Source organism: Berghia stephanieae, chromosome 12 (genome assembly GCF_034508935.2).
Source record: "Berghia stephanieae isolate SIO BIC M18660-M18661 chromosome 12, UCSD_Bste_1.3, whole genome shotgun sequence".
NCBI lineage: Eukaryota > Metazoa > Mollusca > Gastropoda > Nudibranchia > Aeolidiidae > Berghia > Berghia stephanieae.
The window spans coordinates 650,928-667,901 of record NC_088371.1 but is presented as its reverse complement, the minus strand read 5'-3'; the positions used below and the strand labels follow the sequence as shown (position 1 = coordinate 667,901).

At 38.7% G+C, this 16,974-nt stretch overlaps 1 protein-coding gene across 1 annotated transcript in view; it reads left to right on the top strand.

The window, feature by feature from the left end:
• The first annotated feature begins 131 nt into the window (after positions 1 to 131).
• Positions 132 to 16,974, top strand: part of LOC144958217 (uncharacterized) — a 26,118-nt gene continuing 9,275 nt past the window's right edge. Inside the window, exons 1-12 of the mRNA XM_078890028.1 lie at positions 132 to 366; positions 653 to 724; positions 1,862 to 1,891; positions 2,863 to 3,053; positions 3,716 to 3,804; positions 5,177 to 5,437; positions 10,738 to 10,868; positions 11,852 to 12,017; positions 14,328 to 14,492; positions 14,842 to 15,083; positions 15,474 to 15,615; positions 16,696 to 16,835. Of these exons, the coding sequence (XP_078746154.1) occupies positions 236 to 366; positions 653 to 724; positions 1,862 to 1,891; positions 2,863 to 3,053; positions 3,716 to 3,804; positions 5,177 to 5,437; positions 10,738 to 10,868; positions 11,852 to 12,017; positions 14,328 to 14,492; positions 14,842 to 15,083; positions 15,474 to 15,615; positions 16,696 to 16,835 (1,760 nt within the window). The 5' untranslated portion in view covers positions 132 to 235. The remainder of the gene's footprint in view (positions 367 to 652; positions 725 to 1,861; positions 1,892 to 2,862; positions 3,054 to 3,715; positions 3,805 to 5,176; positions 5,438 to 10,737; positions 10,869 to 11,851; positions 12,018 to 14,327; positions 14,493 to 14,841; positions 15,084 to 15,473; positions 15,616 to 16,695; positions 16,836 to 16,974) is intronic.

The window sequence follows — 16,974 nt, the reverse complement described above, 5'->3', positions numbered from 1 at the left end:
CATATTGTCATTTCAAGCATAAAATATCCAATCCAGTAATTCTTTTGTTTTGGTAAAATTGTTCTACACCTACTTTTTGTGGAACCAAAGTCAGATAACTCTTATTCTTCTTTTTTTGTTGCCCTAGACAACAAATGCATTGGAGCGTAAAACCAACCAATGGAGACAGAAAATTAAAAAGACAGTTATTTTCAGTTGGTCAATTCTCAAGTTTGTTCAATTCATCCTCCTAAAAATGACGTCTCTTGAACTTGTACGCCATCCTATTCCTCCAGATACTGTTCCGCCCGCATGGGGAACTGGTAAAACAGTTCCATATGAAGGGAAAGAGTTGTGGGTGCCTCGGGCCCCTACATGGCAAACAACGTAAGTCACAAAATGATAACCAGAGTAGATCTAATTGTACTTTTGGTAATATTAGTAATGTAATAGATGAGTTAGTCGAAAAAAAGGTTGCAATGAAAATTTCAGATTATTTGTGAACATTCTGACTGAAGAAGACGGATTTTTTTGGTAGCTCTAGGATTACATAATTTTCTTCTTTTTTTTTTTTTTCAATGGGCTTATTTAGGCATAGCTTTCAAATTTTGCTTAAAGTGTTGCTTTGACGTGAATTAAAACATAGATTTCTTTTTATTATATAATTCCACAGAGGCCAACCAGATCAACAAAATTATTCATTAACAGCCTTGAAGTTGAGTAATGTCAGGGACAACGATGAACTGTAAGTTGGTTGTTCAGTAAATGTTGAAGAATGGGTTAAAGTTTTACATCACATTTGGAACGAGAAGAAATTAAAAGTAGGAGAGGTGTCAATAGATATTGTTGGTCAAGGTAAAAAAATCTTGGGGCATTCTTAGATTCGGAACTGTCGATGGACCATCAAATTAAGACAATTTCCAATCATTGATGTGTCATTTGAAAAAAATTGGATCTATTCAATAGTTCTTTTCTGAGGATGTTACCAGGAAACTTGTCGTTTCTCTTTTATTTTCAAAGCTGGATTACTGTAATGCTCTGTTGTTTGGTGTCTCGGAAAATAAGGTCAAGCGGCTGCAGACATTCCAAAATAATGCTGCCAGATTGGTCTTTGGAAGACGGAGGTTTGACTCTGCCACACCTCTCCTTCGAAGATTACACTGGCTGCCTGTCGAGATAACGGTCAAATTCAAAGCATGTGTCCTAGTTTATCATTGTCTGGAAAACACTCCCCTCCCTACCTCACAGAACTCCTAAAGAAATATTTGACAACCCAACCTTTGTGTTCTTCCAATGACACCACCCGTTTGGCTATCCCATGCATTCGTACAAAGGCGGCGCAGCGAGAACAAGGTCCTTTTCTCATTTTGGTCCGTCTGTATGGAACCATTCCACAGAGCATCTGATAATCCAAATCATTGTCTGTTTTCAAGAAATCCTTGAAAACATTTCTTTTTTGATGTCATGTACTTTCTATATTGTATTTTGTTGATGTAGTTTAAAGCGCCAAGAGCCTCATTGTTGAGGATACCGTGCGCTCTATAAGAGTCTATTATTATTATTATTATTATTATTATTATTATTATTATTATTATTATTATTATTATTATTATTATTATTATTATTATTATTATTGCTGTTGTTGTTATCTCTCTATTTTTTTAATGGCTACTTTATACATGTAGTCATGGCATCCCTGTCCAAAGTCACAGAGTCGTTTTTGTCATGAGAAAATTATTTCGTCTCAAGGAATTTTACGATTTAAGCATTTCAGTTCATTCCAAATATCAAGTCAAAGGCAGAAAACTCCACAGTTAAGTCAATTATTTGGAAGTTTTCAAAGCAGTTTCTGATTTTTGTATCCATTTATTTTTACCCTCAGTGTCCCAAGGCCTCAAGGAATTTACATCAGGTGAGTTAAATCAGAGAAGACTATGGGTGGGATAGATCACAGGGAATGGCTAGAATAAGGCAAGTAACAGATGGTTGGTTCTTTTTTTCTTTTTGTTTTACCTTTTACAGGCAGGATTCCTTAATATGTTACTCACTTCTTCTATTCAGCATTCTGTTGGGTGATCCTGATTATGAAAACTAATTCCAACGTGAAAATGGTTCGAATTACAGAATTTTACACCTAAGATATTGTACGGCTTTGTAGTCTTGTGCTATGACTTGTTTCGGTGTAAAATTCTGTAATTCTTACCATTTTCACGTTGGAATAGTTTTCATAATCAGGATCACCCAATGGAATACTGAATAGAAGAAGCGAGTAACATTTTAAGGAATCCTGCCTGGAAAAGGCTCTTTACATTCTCTCACTGCACTTAGGTGTAAAATGAGTAGCTGGCTGCTAACAGCATTGTCTCTATCAGAAAATAATAACTGTAATATTGCCTAACAGGCATCACATCTCTTCCTACATGCTATGTGTTGCTGTTGTCTAGAGATCTTTTATAAAATGCTTTGAGCACATTTAGTGGATATTGCACTATATAAACGCTTGTTTTTAACTATAAATTAACTGTAATATGTATTATTATTCTCACTCGCTGTTTGTTTTTAGATTGCTAAAGCAAAACACTACTGAGCATTGAAAATGGATATTGGTGCTCAAGACAAATAACCCATTACATTACATTACATCACATCCTTGCAATTGACGATGTTCCACTCCACAGTGACAAATAACCCATTTCATTACATTACATTACATCACATCCTTGCAATTGACGATGTTCCACTCCACAGTGACAAATAACCCATTTCATTACATTACATTACATTACATCCTTACAATTGACGATGTTCCACTCCACAGTGACAAATAACCCATTTCATTACATTACATCACATCCTTACAATTGACGATGTTCCACTCCACAGTGACAAGTTCATCAACAAACCATTTCCAGCGGAGCATCCATACTCGTCTCACATGGAGAAGTTTGCCATGCTCCCCAAGTTTGACTCCCCCCAGGACCCCCAAAGGGGAATCAATGCCAGAAGCTTGAAGCCCATCCCGAGTGAGATGCCCGCCAATGCCTATAACACCACCGTCATCAAAAAGATCAAAGGTGATTCTGTGTGTGTGTGTTTGTTTGTTTTTGTGTGCTGTGTGTCAGTGTGTGTGAGTGAGTGAGTGTGTGTATGTTTGTTTATGTGTGCTGTGTAGTGGATATCTGTAGTGGATAAGTCACAACACATTGAAATAGAAGTAGACCATAATATGATTAATAAATTCCTTTTAAGTTTAAAGTAAAAATTAAACATTTGGTACAGTACTTGCTGATTATATCAACTCTCAGGAGAAGCCAAAAAGCGTGCTAGAATCCTAGTGATTCACTCACATCTTATCTACTTTTATGATGTAACAATCACATTTATTCCACACACACATACATACGCATTTACACACGCATGCACAGACATACATACACACTGCACATACATACACTCACATACACACTAACACCTAAACATTTACACTCGAACACATACAAACACTCACACAAACACACACACACACACACACAAACACACATTCACTTCAAACACATTTACCTTCACACATACACATGCAAACACTCACACACAAACACACTTTTACACTCACATACTCAAACACAAACACATACACACACTCACACGCGCGCGCGCACACACACACACACACACACACACACACACACACACCCATCCACCTGTATAACATGACAATCCAACCCAATCCTCACAGGTTTCCCCTACCGACATGAGATCCAAGCATTGCCGAGTGAAGGACAGAAATCAGCGTTGTACTGGCAAGGAGAAAACTATTTTGACCAGGTAAGTAACCCGACATCTGGCATCCTCGTGTTCAAATTTGGACATCCACCAATAGAAAGTGAATTTGTCAAGTTCCTGGGGGGAAAAAAAGCAACAACCCCCCCCCCCCCAAGAAGAAAAGAAAGGAAAAGACAACAAAAATCTTAAACTTTTATATATACAGTGGTGATCGCCTAAATGCTCAGTGTTTGGGAAGCAGAAAAAAAATGGGCATTTAGACAAAGTTGATCAAGAGCAAGATGAATACATATATGAATATTCATATCATGCATATCAACTGATTCACAATTAATGATTATTGCCCTCCTCAGTGCTTAGTTCATTCCACCAGCAGTCCATTTTTAACATTTCAAATAATACAAGTTGTATGCCCAGCATCCTTTTTGTCACTGCCCTTTTACTATATTTGTTACTGTGTCAAGTTAGGTATCTATTCCTAAATGTGTTGCAAGTGCTGTAACACACTTAAAAACAAACAAGGATCGACTCATTCATAACTCCTGTGATTTGAGCATTGAGAGTTGTATTTTAAAGAGCAATAATTCCATTTCACCAAATTATCGGACATTTAGGCTAAATGGGCACCAAGCCGGCAGGTATTTAGGCAATCACCACTAACTGTATTGCAATATCTACTAAATTTGCCAAACTCGCCTTACAAGTGATCCCAAGACAATAGCAACATTAAACATTTACGAGACATGATGCCATTTTTCAACAGAGACCTCTTTTCTTACCAGCCAGTTCCATTTTTACTCCTGGATTTCAAGCCCTGCAGTGTCTGTGTTTAGTCTTGTCACAGGATGTGTTCCTGGGTAGGCACTTCACTCATATTACCCCACTGGACTCATGTGTGAATGAGCACCTGGCTACAGACAGTGATAGATATGATAAGAGTGTTAGTACAAAAAGGATGCCTAACAGGTGACTGGTACAGTATGAAATGGAATTATGGTTCCACGTGGCCTGCTAAGGGAATAAAGGAAATATTGTGAAGAGCATGGAGCATGGTAAATCCGTGGAAAGAAAGTTTGGTCCTTCAGAGCCATTAGACCCACGGTGCCAGAGCTTATCTCCTTTTCTTTAGAATTAAACAGACAATAGCAATTGCTTGCTACCCTTTTGATAGGACACTAGTCTATTACAAAGTACTTTCCACCAGATCGAACAGACCCAGATACCCCAATCAATGCTGGGTGAACAAGGAGAGGAGGGGTTCAGAATAAAAAAAAATCAACCTCACTCTGAATTAATCTCGGTTCCTTTACATGTGGTTCGAGTGCTCTACCAACTGAGCTATCAAGATCTCTCCCCCCCCCCCCCCCAATATTAATGCGCATATTTATTTTTATTTATTCATTCAATCTGGCAGCAATCCAAGATTCACGGCAACAAGCAGCAGTTCTTCCCCATCCCACCCAAGCAGATAGCTCCAAATCTCCAATACCGCCAGCCTGACCAGGAACTATCGGAGCGGAGCCAGAACGTGTTGAGAAACATTGAGAGGGACCAGTGGATCCCTAGTCAGAAGTTGGACTACACTGGCCTCGGCCCGGCCAACCCGATGGCCCTGGATAATCTCGAAAGCAAAAAGTTTAACCTTTTGAATACGGGAACGCCTGATGACTCGCTGGTAAAATCTCCAAGATGGAAATTTTATTTATTGTTTTTGCCAGATTGGCATTTTGAATGCCATAGGATTTTTAAAAACATTTTTGTTGGCATTTTTATTAAAATTTGTTTTGCATTGTGAAATTGGTTACTGAGTGCTACTGCGTGTCTGTTCTTGTTATGATGTCAAGCAATGCTAAGTGTGTTCAGTGACCAGATTGATGACTGTTTACATAAATTACCCCATCTCAACTCAGATTTGAATGAGTATCTAGTTATCAGCAGCGATGGATACTTTAAGGGTGCTGGCACACACACACAAAAAAAGCTGCATAGTCAAAATATTGTAAAGTGCACTGAGTACTTTGAATCTTGACAAAAATTCTCATCTATTTTTTAAATGTATTTTTTGAGAACATCAAATTTTGTCATTTTGGAAATGACATGACACAAGGTAGGTTTGCATGTTAAACAGACAAAGTAACGCTCCTGCAGCTATGGAGTCTTGTGTTATGACACTTGCTTTCAGATCGGAAGGTCCTGGGTTCGAGCCTCGCTCTGCTTATAGTTGAGTCCCTGGAAAAGGCTCTTTACTCACATTCTGTCACCGTACTCAGGTGTAAAATGAGTACCTGGCCATTGACAGCGTTGTCTCTGTCAGAAAAAATTTGTAATATTGCCTAACAGGCATCATGTTTCATTCTACATGTTGCTGTTGGTCACTTGAGCACATTTAGTAGATATTGCGCTATATAAAAGCTCAAATTAAAAAAAAGAATTTAACACCACAAAACATCAACAATGGAACTATGAACATGTCATCCCAATTCTCACTCAAGGCAGCTGGAGATGAAAATAGTTTTGTTCTCTCTTTCTCAAAATAGATTTATTTATGCATATTTCATCATCAGCAGCATCATCATCAACCATCATCATCAGCATCATCATCATCCACCATCATCATCATCCATCATCATCATCATCATCATCATAATCATCATCAGCAGCAGCATCATTATCCTCCATCATCATCATCAGCAGCATCATCATCTTCATCCACCACCACCATCATCATCCACCACCACCATCATCATCATCATCATCATCATTGTCATGATATTGTTTACTGTTTAGAGATAGTTCTATTTGTCACTTAATGTTTGTAATTGATCTGTGTCTGTACTGTATTGTCTAACTCTTTGTGTTTTAATTTCTTTCCAGATCATGTCGATTTAAATGTTGAATAAAGCCTATATTTTGCATGGCAATCATTCGAATTACTTTCTAGCTTCACAACAATTTATTCAACATTTAACATGGAACGATTCCTTCGACCTGAGCGGTTCAGCGCTGAACCCAATACGCCTGATGCATCAAAGCAATGGAATCACTGGCTCTGTACATTTAACAACTTTCTCTCTTCGTTACCAGAACAGGCGACTGACAACAAACTCAATCTGCTCGTCAGTTTCGTCGATCCTGTCGTCTACGAACATATTGCTGATTGTACTACATTCGATTCAGCTGTTGACGTTCTGAAGAACATATACGTGGAACAAAAAAAACGAAATATTCGCGAGACACTTCTTGGCTACTACAAAGCAAGAACCAGATCAATCCTTCGATCAGTTCCATCAAAAGTTGAAGAGACTTGCCAAAGAATGTGATTTTAAAGCTGTTACTGCTGATAAGAACAGGGATGACTTTATCCGAGATGCTTTCATCTGTGGTCTCTCTTCTAATCAGATCAGGCAGCGACTCCTCGAGAATAAGACAATCGAACTTATGGCCGCTTATGAACAGGCTCGATCCTTGGAGATGGCTGAAAAACACTTTCAGAACTACAGCACACCAACTACTGTGCCATGTGGCAGCACTGCTCCTCCGCCCTCTGAAAAGGAACTTGACTCATTCAATGCTTCAGTCACGAACTCTAAATGCTTTTTCTGCGGATACCAACGACATCCTCGATCAAAATGCCCTGCTAGAGAGGCGCTGTGTAAAAGTTGTGGAAAAAAAGGGCATTTTCAAAAGGTATGCCAGTCAAAAAGTAAAAACGAATATGCATCTGCGGCAGACCCGAATACACTCAGTTCAGCCTTTTCAGCCACGGCTCCCGCTAGTCTCTACAGAGCTGTTATTGACGTGAAATTGTTTAACAAGCCCGTTAAAGCGTTGATAGACACCGGAAGCTCAGAGAGTTTCATTTCAACAGAGATCGCACAAAGTCTCCAATTGAAGATTTTCAAATCAAAGAAAGAAATCTCCATGGCGTCTACTAATCTTTCCAGTACAACCAAGGGTCATTGTTTTGTCTCTTTGGAATACCAGGGACGTTTCTATGAGAGTGTGAAATTTTCCATCCTGTCAGGGTTGTGTTCGGACGATTTTAGGCCATGACTTTCTTGAACAGCATGATGGAGTTCAAATATCCTTCAAAGGATCAAAGCCTACTTTCTCCGTTTGTAGTCTCACTGCTGCAAAAATCGAACCTGTTTCTCTTTTCAAGAATCTCCTTCCAGAAGTCAGACCTATTGCAACAAAATCAAGATGATTTTCATTACCAGACAAGCAATTCATTGACTCTGAGGTTAAGAAACTTCTTGACGAGGATGTGATCGAACCATCTGATTCTCCATGGCGAGCGCAGGTATTGGTGACAACTAACGAACGACACAAGAAACGCATGGTTGTGGACTATAGTCAGACCATCAATCGCTTCACCCTATTCGATGCATATCCACTTCCAAACATTAATGAAATGATTGAAACAATTTCAAACTACAGTGTCTATAGCACCCTCGATTTGCAAAGTGCTTACCACCAGATCCCAATAAAAGACGAGGAGAAACTGTATACGGCTTTTGAGGCCAGTGGAAATCTCTACCAATTCAAGCGAATTCCCTTTGGAGTCACTAACGGAGTGGCTTGCTTTCAGCGCATCATTGATTCCATTATTCGAGATGAGAAACTGAGTGACACATTTGCTTACTTAGACAATGTGACAATCTGTGGCAGAAATCAGCAAGAGCATGATGAAAATCTTGTGAAATTTCTCAGGTGTGCCAAAGAATATAATATAACATTCAATGAAAGTAAGACTATCCAGTCTGTTAGACAAATCAAGTTACTTGGATTTCAGGTGTCCAAAGGTTGCATTCAGCCAGACCCTGACCGATTACGGCCACTGAGAGAACTTTCAGATCCTCACAATATCAAATCTCAACAGAGAGTGATTGGAATGTTTGCATACTACTCATCCTGGATACCTCATTTCTCGGATAAAATACACCCACTGGTCCAAAATACCACCTTTCCATTGTCAGGAAAAGCCAAGGACTCGTTGGATCTTTTGAAAAAGGAGATTGAAAACGCTGCTGTCGTGACAATTGACCACAACGCTCCTCTAGTTGTAGAAACCGACGCTTCTGAAATTGCAATCGCAGCAACACTAAATCAAGGTGGACGTCCTGTGGCTTTCTTTTCAAGAACTCTGAACCACAGTGAAAAGAAGCATTCTTCTGTTGAAAAAGAGGCTTACGCTATTGTGGAAGCCCTTCGAAAGTGGAGGCACTATCTTCTAGGAAAGCATTTCAAACTTGTGACAGATCAGAAAAGCGTTGCCTTTATGTACGGAAATTCTGCAAAAGGAAAAGTCAAAAATGATAAAATCCAAAGATGGAAGATTGAACTGTCAAGCTACAGTTATGACGTTGTGTATCGACCTGGAAAAGACAATGTAGCGGCTGACGCATTTTCAAGGGAGTTCTGCTCATCTACTGGTTCAGATTTAGAAACTTTAAAAAGCCTTCACGACTCACTCTGCCACCCTGGAATTGCAAGGATGAACCATTTTGTCAGGTCAAAGAATCTCCCATATTCCGTGGATGAAATACGAACAATCTGCAACAACTGTAGGGTTTGTCGTGAGCTAAAACCTTCATTCTACAAACCGCAGAACCTCAAAGTGGTCAAAGCAACTCAACCATTCGAGCGTTTAAGTGTTGATTTCAAGGGTCCCTTGCCGTCATCGTCCAAAAATCGGTATCTCCTAACAGTTATTGATGAATATTCTCGCTTCCCTTTTGCGTTCCCATGCTCTGATATGAGCTCATCAACTATCATCAAGTGCTTGTGTCAATTGTTCTCATTGTTTGGAATGCCTATTTCAATACATTCTGACAGAGGTGCTAACTTCATGTCAAGTGAGCTTCAAGATTTCTTGTGCAAAAAGGGTATCGCCTCAAGCCGAACGACCCCATACAATCCCCGGGGAAATAGACAAGTAGAACGTCTGAATGGAACCCTTTGGAAAACTATCACATTAGCCCTGAAATCACGTGGTTTGAATGTTAGTCAATGGGAGTCAGTGCTTCTTGACTCTCTCCATTCAATAAGATCACTCTTATGCACTGCGACAAATGAGACTCCTCATGAACGAATCTTCCGCTACAATAGAAAGTCAAGCACTGGTACAACACTTCCTAGCTGGCTGACTACTCCAGGAACTGTTTTGATGAGGCGTCATGTAAGAGCCTCTAAATACGAACCATTGGTGGACGAAGTGGAACTGTTGGACGCTAATCCGCTCTATGCCTACGTCCGACTTCCTGATGGTAAAGAAACTACTGTGGCTTTGCGTCACTTAGCCCCTGCTGGTGAAATGACTACTGCCCAACCCTCCAATGAAAAATCACCCATGGCGTTTGACAACACGAGCGTAACTCCACCTTTTCAACCTGTTCAAAAGAACGTGGGAAACAATATTTTACCTGAAACTGTTCTAGAACAGCTTGATGTAGTGCAAAAATCTGCCTTGGACGAACTATCAGTCTCTGATCCTAACAATCCTAATGAGCTTTCTACTCAAAACGAATCCCGTTCAAACTCCAGAACGAGTGGCTTCATTCGGACGAGACCATACAGTTTACGAAATAGAGAAGCATAATTTGAAATCTCTTGCCACATGCAAGGGGGAAGAATGTCATGATATTGTTTACTGTTTAGAGATAGTTCTATTTGTCACTTAATGTTTGTAATTGATCTGTGTCTGTACTGTATTGTCTAACTCTTTGTGTTTTAATTTCTTTCCAGATCATGTCGATTTAAATGTTGAATAAAGCCTATATTTTGCATGGCAATCATTCGAATTACTTTCTAGCTTCACAACAATCATCATCATCATCCTGTCATAAGACAGATGTTATCTTATTGTCAAATCAACCTTCAGTTTTCTAGATTCCTCATGAAGACAATTATTGTGTATTGTATCGTGTTTTTAGTTGTTGTCTTATTAAAAAGTAAAATCCCTTTCCTCACCAGCACCCTCGAACCACCAACACGTTTGATCCATCCAGGCCCATGGAAGGCCGACTGAGGAAATTGTTTGCCCCGAAACCCGAGCCACTTGTGATGGTAGAGAGTGGCACCAGCAATAATCTTGACTATAAAAGGTGGGTGGGGTGTTTGTGTTGGTGTAGGCATAGAAATGAAGGGTGGGGGGAGGGGGGGGGGGTGATGGATTAGAATATTTGTTTGTGTGGATATTTGGATATATATAGATGGTTGGACTTTTGTGAAGCAAGCAGTGATTGGGTAGTTGAGTCTGTTGCAATAGAGTAGCGTCCTATTCAAAGGGTAGCAAGCAATTGCTGTTGCCCGTTTCACACTATAGAAACCGAGATAAACTACATTGAAAAATGTTGGGGTTTTTTTTTTAGCAGTTTGAGACTGAGATTGTTTGTACACATCACCTGTCAACAAACATTTCTGTCACATTAACACATGGGTGCTATATGGAGAAATGACTCTTGGGGCTGGTGTAACATGGTGTGAGATCACCTGTCAACAAGCATTTCTGTCACATTAACACATGGGTGCTATATGGAGAAATGACTCTTGGGGCTGGTGTAACATGGTGTGAGATCACCTGTCAACAAGCATTTCTGTCACATTAACACATGGGTGCTATTTGGAGAAATGACTCTTGGGGCTGGTGTAACATGGTGTGAGATCACCTGTCAACAAACATTTCTGTCACATTAACACATGGGTGCTATAGGGAATGAGATTAGCGGAAGAGTAGCGTCCCTTGATTGGACGTTACCCATAGTCTGTGACGTCACTGGCAGAAAAGTTATTAGAGAGAGAACGTCATGTTGGTTGTGCGCATGCGTCTCTCGTCCTCGCGCTAATCTCATTCCCTATATGGAGAAATAACTCTTTGGGCTGGTGGAACATAATGCGAGAGCAAAAGACTTTTTTTCTAGCGCTCAAACTTTTATACTTAAACATTTTAATTAAATCGACATCACTAGGCGACATCACTTGGCGACATCACTTGGCGACATCACTCACATAAAAAAAACCTTTCATTCAAGCATCATCTTCTATTGAATTTAATTTCTAATTTATTTGGATCATGTCAACATGACAGGAAGATGACCTTGACAGAGAGAGAGGAAGACCGACTCCTGAACGGCAAACAGTATGTCAACCTGCCCCAGGATCCCAACGACCCAAACAAAGACACGCGTTGGCAGATGCTGGACCAGTCATTCCGGCCAGAACCAAATCTGGAAAGGCTTCAACAAGCCCAAATGGTGAGGCCATGGTGTCCTAAGTGGGGATTTTGATCCAACATGAATGTAATGTCAATGGAGAAGGGGGGGGGGGGGGGTTAAGATAGCTTAGTTGATAAGGAGCAAAATGGATTGGAATTTCTACATGTCCTCTTTAAACATCCTTTAAGTATACGTGATTACTATATATATATATATATATAAAATGTAAATTTTCACTCACATTATTCTTGCCAAGACGATTTCGTTTCTGTGTTCCCGCTTCATCAGTCGGCAGAAATGGATTCTGCCGACTGATGAAGCGGGAACACAGAAACGAAATCGTCTTGGCAAGAATAATGTGAGTGAAAATTTACATTTATATATTAGCTCTAACCACCATTATCGAGCACTTTCGTACCTACAAGTACCCGCCAACACTCATAAATATATATATATATTTGTCCTTGTGATTATTTGATTTTAGCTCCGTTAGTTTGTTTAGATTGTTATAATTAATTGGAAGGCTGAATATTTTTAAAATATTTTTGTTGACGTTCGTTTTTGTAACAGAAAAAGAAAACATGTGGTCTGTTTTTTATTGTGTACTTGACCAACCTGTCACCTATTTCATATTCAGGGCACTTGACAGTTCACTTGTACTGTACGTAATGGAAATGGATTTCCTTTGATTCACTGGAGGAATAAGCAAAGTATTATAAAGAAAATTGAGTCTACAAAACGGTGGAAATACCAGATGACATAAAAATTGGACTAGTTGAATTCTTGGGGTTGTCAATAAATCAGTCGGTAGAGCATTGGCTTCAAAGCCAAAGGAACCTGGGTTGATTCTGGGTGAAATAACAATGAAATTTAAACCCTCTCGTCCAACCAGTGGTGATTGGGTAGCTAGGTCTGTTACATCTGGTGGAGAATACTTTCAATAGACTAGTGTTCTATACAAAGGGTAGTAAGTAATTTTTATTGTCCTTTTATAGCTATGGGCCTTATGGTTCAAAAGACATACTGCCTTCTTCTTTCATGGTGTTGTGAATGAAAGTTATTGTAACTTGTCTCATCCATCTAATGTAGTATCGTTCACAACTACCACCTGTTCCACTGGCTACCTTGTTGAGAGTCATTCTATATCCAACTGTCATCCTGTACACATGTATCTTATGTTAATGTCGTTTAATAACCAATGACCTCAAGAAGTTGGGAAATGTGGCTCAAGATAGACTTGGAGTTTGAAACGACTTTTTTGGGGTCGTAGGTAGCTCATATGGTAGAATCACTCCAGGTGAAGTTGTCGTGCCAGTAAGATTGCGGGTTCGAGCCCCCATCACCGCCACAAAGTTTCTATTCTCTGTTGTCTTCTGGCACTTTCCTACTCACTTCATTTCTTGTCGTTTAATAATGTTCTTTGCTGTAACAATTTGGATTGTTAATTCTTGGAAATATAAATCTAATTAATGAATAATCTGAAGCATAAGTCATTGATTTATTGATGTATTGATATATTGATGTATAGATGTATTGATGTATTGATGTATTGATGTATTGATGTATTGATGTATTGATGTATAGATGTATTGATGTATTGATATATTGACGTATCGATTTATTGATGTATTGATGTATAGATGTATTGATGTATAGATGTATTGATGTATAGATGTATTGATATATCGATTTATTGATGTATTGATGTATAGATATATTGATGTATTGATGTATAGATATATTGATGTATAGATGTATCGATATATTGATGTATCGATTTATTGATGTATTGATGTATAGATATATTGACGTATCGATTTATTGATGTATTGATGTATAGATGTATTGATGTATAGATGTATTGATGTATAGATGTATTGATATATCGATTTATTGATGTATTGATGTATAGATATATTGATGTATTGATGTATAGATATATTGATGTATAGATGTATAGATGTATAGATATATTGATATATTGATGTATTGATGTATAGATATATTGATGTATCGATTTATTGATGTATAGATATATTGATGTATTGATGTATTGATGTATTGATATATTGATGTATTGATGTATAGATATATTGATGTATCGATTTATTGATGTATAGATATATTGATGTATTGATGTATCGATTTATTGATGTATAGATATATTGAGATATCGATGTATTGATGTATAGATATATTGATGTATCGATTTATTGATGTATTGATGTATAGATATATTGATGTATCGATTTATTGATGTATTGATGTATAGATATATTGATGTATCGATTTATTGATGTATTGATGTATAGATATATTGATGTATCGATTTATTGATATATCGAACAGGAAATGACAGATGATTCCAGGACAGAAGAGGAACGGAAGGGGGGATTATTTTATCTCCAGGAACAAAAGGAAGAGATGGGGAGAAAGATTCAAGGGATGGAAGCACAGAATAGATGGAAAGTTCTGGAAGACAGTGACCCTGCTCACGATATCTCACAGATTAAGGTAATGTTTTGTGTGTGTATGTGTGTGTGTGTGTATTTGGATGTGTAGGTGTATGTGTATCTGTCTGTGTGTGTGTGTGAGATGGGAAGGGGGGGAAAGAGAGAGAGAGAGAGAGAGAGAGAGAGAGAGAGAGAGAGAGAGAGAGAGAGAGAGAGAGAGAGATACTTGCCTCAAAATATCTGTCTCACATAAAAAAAAAAATAAATAGAGAATAAATTTCTCAACCCAATTTTCCATCATTATTTTCATTGTGATATTTTTATTCTGTTTTCATTTGGCATTTTTCTATTTCCTTTATATCTCATCATTATTTATCTAAACAGTCTCTACATGACTTTTTTTCTCTCAGGAGAAATACAAACTTCTAAACGACAAAGAAATGCCGTCCACATTTTACCGCCATGAGGGGAAATACAACGAAGAACGTGCTGGCATGTACAAGACGAGCTACGACCCCCAGCGTCTGGCGTACTCGATGAATGCACAGCGACTCAGTGGGGGGGAACTCTTCAATACCAACCGGTCTCACCTGGAAGCCAGTCGTTATCCAACTGTCACTTGGGATGAAACAGAAGCTGCCTTGAATGGAAGGTACGTACCTGTTTTTGTGTGTTTGTGGGTGTGTTTGGGTGTGTGTTTTTGGGTGTGTGTTATGTGTGTGTTTGTGTGTGTTTTTATATGTGTTGATGTGTGTGTGTTTGTGTGTGTGTGTGTTTGTGTGTGTGTGTGTGTGTTTGTGTATGTGTTTGTTTATATGTGTTGATGTTTGTGTGTTTATGATGTCACCATCATCATCATCATCATCATCATCATCATCATCATCATTGTTTTCACGGCTGTGTGCTTATGCGGTATGACACTTTCCTTATGATATGAATGTCCTGAGGACCCCTTGCAAAGCCCTTTGAGCATGTTTATTTATATAAAAGTTCACATTTTCTTCCATTTTTTTGTTCACTTTTCACCTTTGACCTTCCCCAGTCACACAGTTGTTTTCAAGAACAACGAACTGAGTGGAGATCGTCCGTCCACCCACGACATGTTGGATCCGTACAGAGAGACGGTTGCCATACAACGGGAGATGCTACAACCCACCGTTCTCAATGCCAGGCCACACGTACAGGTTTGACTTTGTCCTTGAAAATAGGCTTCAACAGCCGTGACGTCACTTCCCTCGTAATGACGCATAGTAACTTAGTAACTGGTTCTAAACTATCGGAACAATGGCAGATGCCCTAATGAAATACTTCTCAGACGAGCATAAAAGTGTATCCAGAGGAGAAGAACATTATAAATCTGATCATGTTTTGACTTTTATACATTCTGATCACATGACGTTTGAAAAAGTTCTAGCTGGCATGAAGAATAAAAAGTACCAATTTTCTTTGTTTAGAACCAAGCTGCTGGTTGCTGGGCGGAAGTGACATCAGACTATTGAATCCAATATCAAGTTGAGAAATTAGGGAGAAGGAGAACAAGTGTGTATGAAAAGGTGCCAGACAAAGGAAGAAAGAAAAATACAAGAAAAAAAAAAAAAACCAGCCCCAAAATCAGTCCTCCTGGACTGGAGATTGAATGTCCGTGAAATAACCATGTTCAATGCGCTTCTCAATATTTCATTATTCATTTCGTTTTTTCATTTATCCCAAGTACATTCCACTTTTGGAGCAATCTGTGTGCTGGAATCAAACATTTGAGCAATATGATGGTGACCATTAAAGATGCATTACATACTGAGTCCATCTTTTTCTTAAGTCTCCATTTCCTGCTTATATAGCGGAAATCCACTATCCCCGTTTTCTCCGCTATGGCTCCGCTAAAAGAGTTGCTGGGGAGATGCTTGCATCCTAGTAACTCTCCTCCATTCCCTTCCCCCTGCCCCTCCCCACCCCCACTTACCCTTACCCTCCCTTCTCAACCTCTGGTGTTTTGTAATCATTTAGTGTATTTTTGTTTTTCAAACTTGACATAAACAGTTTGGACATGTAGGATTTTTATTGTGGAAGCTTTTGGAGTAGATTTGTTATAACAACTGTTCAGTCAGCGCCATGTGTAAAGTTCCTTCTTTTTCAAGAGTTTAAGTTGATACCAATAATTTTTTATATAAAACAATATCTGTGTACTACTACCTTAAAGTTTACAACTACAGTTATTTTAATGGGCTTTTCCATCATCTCCTGTCTTCTTCCACTCCAATCTCCAGGAAGGGGGCGTGGTTCTAAAGGAAGACACATACGGTGATTGTTACAACACACCAAAATTCCTACAGGAAAACAAGCTGGACAGAAACATCCGGATCGAACCGACAGACCTCATATCTCATCAGAACCAAAACTTAGAACGGTACGGAATTCATCTTGTCAAGTAGTCAATGATGTTTTTAGCATTTTTGGTAAAAAAACATTTTACTCTAAACCAGTGGTTCTCAAACTCTTATCTTTAGAAAAAACAACTTTTTTTTTTCAGAGCTGTAAGGGCAATT